Source organism: Mesoplodon mirus (genome assembly GCF_964341445.2).
Source record: "Mesoplodon mirus genome assembly, chromosome: 3".
NCBI lineage: Eukaryota > Metazoa > Chordata > Mammalia > Artiodactyla > Ziphiidae > Mesoplodon > Mesoplodon mirus.
In genome coordinates this window covers 171602486-171614762 of record NC_138978.1, presented here as the reverse complement: position 1 = coordinate 171614762, position 12277 = coordinate 171602486, and the positions used below count along the sequence as shown (strand labels likewise).

Genomic DNA, 12277 nt, shown 5'->3' with positions numbered 1-12277 from the left:
ACAGGCATTGAGGATCTATTGTACTTTGTGGACTGCATTATAAGTATTTATTATGGTAATGAAAGTATTTAGTTTATTTGAGCTTTCTGGCCATTCAGATTATGAAACAACAAGAATTCACTATATTACTAATCCACTTAGTGAGGAATTTTTTATACAAACTGAAAAACACAGTATAATAGCATTTCACAGTATTGTTCATATTCATAATACAGAGCACTGGTATAATATAGGTTTTGAACAAAATTATTCTGAAGTCAAATAAATAGGTAATACGCAAAAGCTCTAGAAAAGTCCTACTTAATAAAGAATCTGGTTTAGCTTAGCTTAATCCAATATTTCCAAAGGCATTCATCCTTATAATCCAGAGGATACAACATTTCTTAGAACATACTTTGGAAAATGATGTACTATAATGTCACAAATTTAGCATTTTTCTTCTTTACTAAAGAACAGAAAAATGTCTCAATAAAAATACAGCTATAGGAATTATACACAGGTTATGAAGAAATAAACCAAAAGAAAATTACAAAGTTTACAACAGATCAAAATATAACCCAAAATTAATTTATAATTTGAGTGCAATCATAATTAAAATTCTGTTAAGATTTTCTCAGAGAATATAATAGGGTGATCTCAAAACAATATGTAAGAAAACGTACAAAGACCAGCAACACCACTTTAAAGAAAACAACAAATTGGAACATTTCTCCTACATACTCTAAAACTCTAGTCAAAGTACAGAACAAAACATAACAACAACAGTATGATATTGGTATGGAAATTATCAAACAGATCAATGGAAAAGAAAAGAGAGCATCAAAACATATCTATGAATATATCAGAACAGTATCTGGCACAGAATAAGCTTTCAAGAAGTATCTATCGAATAAAAAATTGGCCAGCATATAGTAGAAAAGTCATTTCAAATCTCTGGGAAAAGGAGGAGTATTCAATAACTAAGCTGGGGAGAGACCTTCAAGATGGCAGAAGAGTAAGACACGGAGATCACCTTCCTCCCCACAGATACATCAGAAATACAGCTACACGTGGAACAACTCCTACAGAACACCTACTGAACGCTGGCAGAAGACCTCAGACCTCCCAAAAGGCAAGAAACTCCCCACGTATCTGGGTAGGGCAAAAGAAAAAAGAAAAAACAGAGACAAAAGAATAGGGACGGGACCTGCACCAGTAGGAGGGAGCTGTGAAGGAGGAAAGGTTTCCACACACTAGAAGCCCCTTCACTGGTGGAGACGGGGGGTGGCGGGGGGGAAGCTTCAGACCCATGGAGGAGAGCACAGCAACAGAGGTGCAGAGGGCAAAGCGGAGAGATTCCCACACAGAGGATCGGTGCCGACCAGCACTCACCAGCACGAGAGGCTTGTCTGCTCACCCGCTGGGGCGGGCAGGGGCTGGGAGCTGAGGCTCGGGCTTCGGTCGGATTCCAGGGAGAGGACTGGGGTTGGCTGCATGAACACAGCCTGAATGGGGTTAGTGCGCCACCGCTAGCCGGGAGGGAGCCCAGGAAAAAGTCTGGACCTGCCTAAGTGGCAAGAGACCATTGTTTTGGGGTGCGTGAGGAGAGGGGGTACAGAGCACCGCCTAAACTGTCTCCAGAGACGGCGCGAGCCATGGCTATCAGCGCAGACACAAGACGGGCATAAAACGCTAAGGCTGCTGCTACAGCCACCAAGAAGCCTGTGTGCAAGCACAGGTCACTCTCCACACCTCCCCTCCAGGGAGCCTGTGCAGCCCTCCACTGCCAGGGTCCCATGATCCAGGGACAACTTCCCCGGGAGAACACACAGCACGCCTCAGGCTGGTGCAAGGAGAGGCCGGCAACTGCTGCCCACAGGCTCAACCCGTATTCTGTACCCGCCCCCCCCCCACCCTGGGCCTGAGGGAGCCATAGGCCCCTAATCAGTTGCTACTTTAACCCGGTCCTGTCTGAGCAAAGAACAGACGCCCTCAGGAGACCTACACGCAAATCCAAAGCTGAACCCCAGGAGCTGTGTGAACAAAGAGAACGGGAAATCTCTCCCAGCAACCTCAGGAGCAGCAGATTAAATCTCCACAATCAACTTGATGTACCCTGCATCTGTGGAATACCTGAAGACACAATGAATCATCCCAAAATTGCGGTGGTGGACTTTGGGAGCAACAATATATATATATTTTTTTCCTCTTTCTCTTTTTGTGAGTGTGTACATGTATGCTGCTTTGTATGATTTTGTCTGTAGAGCTTTGGTTTTACCATTTGTCCTAGGGCTCTGTCTGTCCTTTTTTTTTTTTTTTTTTTTTTTTTAGTATAGTTTTTAGTGCTTGTTACAATTGGTGGCTTTGTTTTCTGGTTTGGCTGCTCTCTTCTTTCTTTCTTTCCTTTTTATTACTTTTTAATTATTTTTTATTTTTAATAATTATTTTTTATTTTAATAACCTTATTTTATTTTTTTCTTTCTTACTTTCTTTTTTGTCCCTTTTCTTCTGAGCCATGTGGCTGACAGGGGCTCAGTGCACCAACCAGGTGTCAGGCCTGTGACACTGAGGTGGGAGAGCTGAGCTCAGGACACCGGACCACCAGAGAACTCCCAGCTCCACATAATATCAAATGGCAAAAGCTCTCCCAGAGATCTCTACCTCAACGCTAAGACCCAGCTCCACTCAATGACCAGCGAGCTACAGTGCTGGACACCCTATGCCAAACAACTAGCAAGACAGGAGCACAACCCCACCCATTAGCAGTGAGGCTGCCTAAAATCATAATAAGGTCACAGACACCCCAAAACACACCAGCAGACACAGTCCTGCCCACCAGAAAGACAAGATCCAGCCTCATCCACCAGAACACAGGCACTAGTCCCCTCTACCAGGAAGCCTACACAACCCACTAAACCAACCTTAGCTACTGGGGGCAGACACCAAAAACAACGGGAACTACAAACCTGCAGCCTGCGAAAAGGAGACCCCAAACACAGTGACTTAAGCAAAGTGAGAAGACAGAGAACCACACAGCACATGAAGGAGCAGGGTAAAAACCCACCAGGCCAAACAAATGAAGATGAAATAGGCAGTCTACCTGAAAAAGAATTCACAGTAATGATAGTAAAGATGATCCAAAATCTTGGAAATAGATTGGAGAAATTACAAGAAACGTTTAACAAGGACCTAGAAGAACTAAAGAGCAAACAAACAATGATGAACAACACAATAAATGAAATTAAAAATTCTCTAGAAGGAATCAGTACCAGAAAAACAGAGGTAGAAGAATGGATAAGTGACCTGGAAGATAAGAGAATGGAAATAACTACTGCAGAGCAGAATAAAGAAAAAGAATGAAAATAATTGAGGACAGTCTCAGAGACCTCTGGGACAACATTAAATGCACCAACATTTGAATTATAGGGGTCCCAGAAGAAGAAGAGAAAAAGAAAGGTTTTGAGAAAATATTTGAATAAACTAGAGTTGAAAACTTCCCTAATATGGGAAAGGAAATAGTTATTCAAGTCCAGGAAGCACAGAGAGTCCCATACAGGATAAATCCAAGGAGAAACAGGCCAAGACACATATTAATCAAACTACCAAAAATGAAACACAAAGAAAAAATATTAAAAGCAGCAAGGGAAAAACAACAAATAACATACAAGGGAATCCCCATAAGGTTAACAGCTGATCTTTCAGCAGAAACTCTGCAAGTCAGAAGGGAGTGGCAGGACATATTTAAAGTGATGAAAGGGAAAAACCTACACCCAAGATTACTCTACCCAGCAAGGATCTCATTCAGATTCAACGGAGGAATTAAAAACTTTACAGACAAGCAAAGGCTAAGAGAATTCAGCACCACCAAACCAGCTTTACCCCAAATGCTAAAGGAACTTCTCTAGGCAGAAAAAACAAGAGAAGGAAAAGGCCTACAAAAACAAACCCAAAACAATTAAGAAAATGCTAATAGGAACATACATATTGATAACTACCTTAAATGTAAATGGATTAAATGCTCCAGAAAAAAGACATAGACTGGGGGCTTCACTGATGGTGCAGTGGTTGAGAGTCCGCCTGCCGATGCAGGGGACACGGGTTCATGCCCTGGTTCGGGAAGATCCCACATGCCGTGGAGCGGCTGGTCCCGTGAGCTATGGTTGCTGGGCCTGTGCGTCCGGAGCCTGTGCTCTGCAACGGGAGGGGCCATGGCAGTGAGAGGCCCACATACCACAAAAAAAAAAAAAAAAAAGACATAGACTGGCTGAATGGATACAAAAACAAGACCTGTATATATGCTGTCTACAAGAGACCCACATCAAACCAAGGGACACATACAGACTGAAAGTGAGGGGATGGAAAAAGATATTCTATGCAAATGGAAATCAAAAGAAAGCTGGAGCAACAATTCTCATATCAGACAAAATAGACTTTAAAACAAAGACTATTACAAGAGACAAAGAAGGACACTACATAATGATCAAGGGATCAATCCAAGAAGAAGATATAACAATTGTAAATATTTATGCACCAAACATAGGAGCACCTCAATACGTAAGGCAAATGTTAACAGCCATAAAAGGGGAAATCGACAGTAACACAATCTTAGTAGGGGACTTTAATACCCCACTTTCACCAATGGACAGATCATCCAAAATGAAAATAAATAAGGAAACACAAGCTTTAAATGATACATTAAACAAGATGGGCTTAATTGATATTTATAGGACATTCCATCCAAAACAACAGAATACACTTTCTTCTCAAGTGCACAAACAGAACATTCTCCAGGATAGATCATATCTTGGGTCACAAATGAAGCCTTGGTAAACTTAAGAAAACTGAAATCATATCAAGTATCTTTTCCAACCACAACGCTATAAGAGTAGATATCAATTATAGGGAAAAATCTGTAAAAAATACAAACACATGGAGGCTAAACAATACACTACTTAATGACCAAGAGATCACTGAAAAATTAAAGAGGAAATCAAAAATACCTAGAAACAAATGACAATGAAAACACGATGGCCCAGAACCTAAGTGAGGCAGCAAAAGCAGTTCTAAGAGGGAAGTTTACAGCAATACAATCCTACCTCAAGAAACAAGAAACATCTCAAATAAACAACCTACCCTTACACCTAAAGCAATTAGAGAAAGAAGAAGAACAAGAAAAAAAACCCCAAAGTTAGCAGAAGGAAAGAAATCATAAAGATCAGATCAGAACTAAAGGAAAAAAAATGAAGGAAACAATAGCAAACATCAATAAAAATAAAAGCTGTTTCTTTGAGAAGATAAACAAAATTGATAAACCAATAGCCAGACTCATCAAGAAAAACAGGGAGAAGACTCAAATCAATAGAATTAGAAATGAAAAAATGAAAAAGGAGAAGTTACAACTGACACTGCAGAAATACAAAGGATCATGAGAGATTACTTCAAGCAGCTATATGCCAATAAAATGGACAACCTGGAAGAAATGGACAAATTCTTAGAAATGCATAACCTTCCAAGACTGAATCAGGAAGAAATAGAAAATATAAACAGAACAATCGTAAGAAATGAAATTGAGACTGTGATTAAAAATCTTCCAACAAACAAAAGCCCAGGACCAGAGGGCTTCACAGGTGAATTCTATCAAACATTTAGAGAAGAGCTAACACGTATCCTTCTCAAACTCTTTCAAAATATAGCAGACTCCTTCTACAAGGAGTCTGGAGTCTTCCAAACTCCTTCTACAAGGCCATCATCACCCAGATACCAAAACCACACAAAGATGTCACAAAGAAAGAAAACTACAGGCCAGTATGACTGATGAACATAGATGCAAAAATCCTCAACAAAATACTAGCAAACAGAATCCAACAGCACATTAAAAGGATCATACACCATGATCAACTGGGGTTTATAAAAGGAATGCAAGGATTCTTCAGTATACATAAATCAATCAATATGATACACCATATTAACAAACTGAAGGATAAAAACCATATGATCATCTCAATATATGCAGAAAATCTTTCAACAAAATTCAACACCCATTTATGATAAAAAACCCTAGAGAAAGTAGGCATAGAGGGAACTTACCTCAGCATAGTAAAGCCCATATGTGACAAACCCACAGCCAACATCATTCTCAATGGTGAAAAACTGAAACCATTTGCTCTAAGATCAGGAACAAGACAAGGTTGGCCACTCTCACCACTGTTATTCAACATAGTTTTAGAAGTTTTAGCCAGAGGAATCAGAGAAGAAAAAGAAATAAAAGGAATCCAAATCAGAAAAGGAGAAGTAAAGCTGTCACTGTTTGCAGATGACATGATACTATACATAGAGAATCCTAAAGATGCTATCAGACAACTACTAGAGCTAATCAATGAATCTGGTAAAGTAGCAGGATACAAAAATAGTATACAGAAATGTCTTGCATTCCTATACTCTAAGAATAAAAAATCTGAAAGAGAAATGAAGGAAACACTCCCATTTACCACTGCAACAAAAGAATAAAATACCTAGGAATAAACCTAGCTAAGGAGACAAAAGACCTGTATGCAGAAAACTATAAGACACTAATGAAAGAAATTAAAGATGATACAAACAGATGGAGAGATATAGCATGTTCTTGGATTGGAAGAATCAACATTGTGAAAATGACTAAACTACCCAAAGCAATCTACATATTCAATGCAATCCCTATCAAACTATCAATGGCATTTTTCACAGAACTAGAACAAAAAATTTCACAATTTGTATGGAAACACAAAAGACCCCGAATAGCCAAAGCAATCTTGAGAAAGAAAAACGGAGCTGGAGGAATCAGGTTCCTGGACTTCAGACTATACTATGAAGCTACAGTAATCAAGAGAGTATGGTACTGTCACAAAAACAGAAATATAGATCAATGGAACAGGATAGAAAGCCCAGAAATAAACCCACGCACATATGGTCACCTTATCTTTGATAAAGGAGGCAAGAATATACAATGGAGAAAAGACAGCCTCTTTGATAAGTGATGCTGGGAAAACTGGACAGCTACATGTAAAAGAATGAAATTAGAACACTCCCTAACACCATACACAAAAATAAACTCAAAATGGATTAAAGACCTAAATGCAAGGCCAGACACCATAAAAGTCGTAAAGGAAAACATACTCAGAACACTCTATAACATAAATCACAGCAAGAAAATAGCAAGAGAAAATCAATTCAACATGTACACATGGTCCTCAATAAGGTTAACAGTTGGTTTCACATCAGAAACCATGCAGACATGAAGCCAGTGGGATGACATATTCAAATTGTAAAAGAAAAAGATTGTCAACCAGTAATTCTATATCCAGCAAAACTACCCTTTAAACAGAAGAAAAGTTATTCCTAGGTAAACAAAAACTTAAAGAATTTGTTGCTAGTAGAACTTTTCTATGAGAGATACTAAAGGGATTCCACCAGGCTGAAATGCAAGGACACTAGAGAGTAACTTAAATCCAAACAGAGAAAAAAAGAGCACCGGTAAAGGTAACTCTCTCTCTATATAAATATAAAAGACATTATAAACATATTTTTGATTGTATTATTTTCTTCTATCTGATTTTAAAATGCATACATCAATAATTATATTACGTGCTGATAGGCTGATAATGTATGCAGATGTAATATGTATGAAATAATAGTACAAAGGTATGGGGTGGGAATAGAGGTATATTGAAGGAAAGTTTTTGTATATTGTTAAAATTATGTTGGCATTAACTTAAACTAGATTTTTTTTTTTTTTTTTTTTTTTTTTTGCCGTACGCGGGCCTCTCACTGTTGTGGCCTCTCCCCTTGCAGAGCACAGACTCCGGACGCGCAGGCTCAGCGGCCATGGCTCACGGGCCCTGCCACTCCACGGCATGTGGGATCTTCCTGGACCGGGGCATGAACCCGTGTCCCCTGCATCGGCAGGCAGACTCTCAACCACTGCGCCACCAGGGAAACCCTAAACTAGATTTTTAAAATTTAAGATGGTATCTGTAATCCTAGGGTAACCACTTAGAAAATAATTCAGGAAAACACAGTAAAGGAACAACAAAAGAATTAAAATGGTATACTAGACAATATTTCATACAAAAGAAGGCAGTAATGGAGAAACAGAAGAACAAAAAAAGATAAAAGACATATAGAAAACACAAAGTGTTAGATGACAATCCGTTATGAGTAATTATGTTAATGGTAAATAGAATAAACATGCCAATCAAAAGGCAGATTGTTTGAATGTATTAAAAAAATATGATCCAACTGTATGCATTCTACAACAGAAACACTTCAGATTCAAAGACACAAATAGGGTGAAAGTAAAAGGATGGAAAAAGATATGTCACGCAAAAAAAAAAAAAGACATTAGACTGAAAAAAACTATTTCTAAGTACATAAAAGAAAAAGGATGTATAGTTGACCCTTGAACAACATGGGTCTGAACTGCACAGGCCCATTTATACTTGAACATGGGTTTAAACTTATGTGTGCATAAGTGGACACAGGCAGTTCAAACCCATGTTGTTTAAGGGTCAACTGTACATGATCTGTGGTTGGTTGCATCCGCAGATGTAAGGATATGGAGGACTAACTATGGGACTTGAGCATCTTCAGATTTTGGTATCCTTGGCAGGCCTCAGAACCAATCCCCCATGGATATCAAGGGATGACTGTATATATAATACATATATATATATATAAAAGGATGTATACTCATATGTAAATATACATATATTCACATGTATATATAAATTCAAACTTCACAGGGTAGGTATTCCAGAAGTGTAGTGACATGGGGAAAAGATCAAATTCATTAGAAATCAGGCAAATGCAACTTACAACAAAGAGATATTGTTTATTACCAACAACGCAGTGGCAAAAATGTTTAAGTTTTATAGCCTTCATATTCTATTGGTCTGGAGAGACAGCGGCACAACCACTTTGGAGGACAATTCAGAAATATCCCTAAGACATTATGACCTGCATTTCTTTTGTTTTGTTTTGTTTTTGCAGTACGCGGGCCTCTCACTGTTGTGGCCTCTCCCATTGCGGAGCACAGGCTCCGGACGCGCAGGCTCAGCGGCCATGGCTCACGAGCCCAGCCGCTCCGCGGCATGTGGGATCTTCCCAGACCGGGGCACGAACCCGTGTCCCCTGCATCGGCAGGCGGACTCTCAACCACTGTGCCACCAGAAAAGCCCTATGACCTGCATTTCTGTATGACCTTTGTTTCTGTGTACACACACTTTAAAAACCCTTGCCTGTGTATATAAGATATGAACAAAGATGTTCACTAAAGTTCCCTACTGAAAACTTTGGAAACAACCAAATGACCATCAAAAGGGGAATGGCTAAAGAATATGCATAACTTCATAAAATACAATTAGCAAAAGTAGTTCAAAACTAATTACACTGTATGTATCTATATGCATATAATCTTGAAACATTACTACATGGAGAAAAAATTACCAAGTAAGAAGTGTGATATAATTAACATAAAAATTCATATAAGGTAATACTCTATTCTTTAATATAGGAAAAAAACCTATATATATATATATATATATATATATATATATATATATGTATAAATCTATGGAAAAGATCTGGAAGAATGCACTCCAAACTCCTACCAGATTATAGACTAATGGTCAAAGGGGGTTTTATCTGTAATACTCTAATTCTTTAAAAAGAATATATTAATATATGAGTTGTATAATTTAGAAAATACTTAAAATGTACAAATTTCCTAACTGGAATATTGGTAATATCCTATGACTCTCTGGACAGATCTCTGGATATATTTTCCACACTACAAAGTATTGATATGCACTGTGCAGCCTCCACAAAAGGAGTTTGACAATAGATAAAAAAGTATTCCTTCATATGTGATGGAAATCATATCATAACAATATCTTCCATATTTTATTTTTGGCAAAAGTGTAATCAGAAAATTATAATAATTCTATAGTGGTATTCTACAGTGGTATTACTGAGAAAAAAGGTTTTAAGAGCATTATATCTCTGTTTTCTTTTATTACCCAGCACTTCTAAAGAAAAGAAAGCAAATACTTGGCATCAAAATCAATCTAAATGAAATTTAAAAGATTACTGTTTTTGGCTGTGCTATTAAAAGAAAACTAATATTGGAACTGTAATTTTTTTTTGCAGTATGCGGGCATCTCACTGTTGTGGCCTCTCCCGTTGCGGAGCACAGGCTCTGGACACGCAGGCTCAGCGGCCATGGCTCACGTGCCTAGCCGCTCCACGGCATGTGGGATCTTCCCAGATCGGGGCACGAACCCATGTCCCCTGCAGCGGCAGGCAGACTCTCAACCACTGCGACACCAGGGAAGCCCTGGAACTGTAATTTAATAAAAGCATATACATACATGTGCAAATGTCAAAAGTCTGATATTGTATCCTAATTGAAAGAATAAAAAGTCTTCCAGAATAGAAGAAAAAATAAAAAGTCTTCCAGAATAGAAGAAAGAAAAGATTCAGTACTATTAATGCTTTACTTTTCTGGTTTAAATTATTAGTGAATCCTCCAGAGAATATTTAAATGTTATGCCCACATGTTAAGAAATTTGAGTAAGAAGGAAAGTAATAAAGAGCTGGAAAATAAGTGCATTCCTAAGCTTGATATAAATAATTTTGGCTTACCCCTCTACGATAATAAATTTAAAAATCATATTTCACAATAATAATTCTACTTTAAATATTTATAGATAAGTCTATAAATTCAAGTCTATAAATTCTACCATTCAATAGTAGTTCTTCCAAGTTATCAGGATTTCGAGCAAGCTGTAGGATCAAAGCAGAACCCCGAACCTTGTCAGGAATATCTTCATATAATAACTCAATGTACTCATCCATGTCATTAATGTTAGCAACTTCATCAATCTGAAACAAAGGAAGAGGAAGGAAGTACTCTAAAAGAATAATGCTCAACAGAGCCAATGTCAAAGGAATGGTATTTTGTGATCAATAAACTGCCCTTGATAGTAAGAGACAAGTTTTCAAAGGACTTAACAGTTGCCGTCTTTTTGTAGAGGGGGAAATTAGACCTTTGGGTGATAGGACTCCTGAGTGAAAGTAGTCATAAACCATATGATAAAGTGGGATGTACATAAACTCTAAAACTGGCCTATTTATACTGATAAAGTATCTTAAATGTAATGCAAAATAGTATATACCATAATAAATTAAACATACTTTAAAACATAGTACAATAAGAACATTTAAAACATTTCACAACTTATCAAAATAAATTATGTCTAAAAGACACATCCAATAATTTTTGCCTTTATTAAATACTGATTTTCTACCTTTTTCAGGTACTTTAAGTTCAACCATTTTTTAAAATTCCACATTTGTTTAATGTGATTGTATGAATTATTGATGGTAAAAAGCAATACCTTAGAATCAATTCTCTATTAGATAAAAATACAGTCTTACCTCCATTCCTTCAAAAGTAGGTGGATCTTTAGGCTTGCTTGATTTTTCTTTTTTTTCTGTAAAAAGATTTTTTTCTTATGAGAAGAACAATGTTTTTAGGTTTCTGGGTAATTTTTATTTCCAGCAGCTGAGTTTAATTCTAGCTAAGTTGGGTATCTTCAAATGGGTAATTTATGAAATAACCTTTTTTCCAATGTATAAAAAATGCTCACCTATAATGCATTTGTTCTAATAAGGATATCACGGAGAGTATAATAAAATCTACAAATAATCTCCAAATTATGTTAGGTAGCAATTTAAACTCCCTCTTTGGCTAACATTTTAGGTATGTAAATAGCCAGACTCGCCAACAAGAAGCAAAATACTCCATTTTAAGTTTTCTTTCTTTTCCTAATTCACATTTAAGAATAGGAAAATCAATAAGGCAAAGAAAAAACTAATGAGTTGAGTAATATAAAAACTAAAATAAAAATTAACAAAGGAAAAGGAAAAGAAATGACTTGGATAAAGTTAAAAAGCTAAAATACAGTTGCTGATTTTTTAAACAAAATTAGGATCATAAATTAAAAGGCAAATGTTTAATAGTTGTGTTAATTTAATCCTCACTTGTTCCCAAATGAATTAAAGAGGTATTCAAAGGTGTTGAACACAACTTTAAGTCATTTTTTATGTTGAATTATTTGATTCATAGCAGAACTTTATTTTGTAAAAAAAAATTATCAAAAATGCTTCACTGCTCTGATCTGGGTCAAAAACCTAAGCAATGAATGTACATTAAAATAAGTTCTAGTAGTATCAAATTTTTGATTCTGTAATTAGCAAATGT

At 37.1% G+C, this 12277-nt stretch overlaps 1 protein-coding gene across 2 annotated transcripts in view; it reads right to left on the bottom strand.

Moving 5' to 3' along the window:
• The window catches only part of KIFAP3 (kinesin associated protein 3), a 154684-nt gene that overhangs the window by 120506 nt on the left and 21901 nt on the right, over positions 1–12277 (bottom strand). For both annotated transcript variants that reach the window (XM_082613514.1, XM_082613513.1), the window contains exons 4-5: positions 11452–11507; positions 10755–10896 (exon numbers count right to left, since the gene is read on the bottom strand). In XM_082613514.1, coding sequence (XP_082469640.1) covers positions 10755–10896; positions 11452–11507 — 198 coding nt within the window. The remainder of the gene's footprint in view (positions 1–10754; positions 10897–11451; positions 11508–12277) is intronic.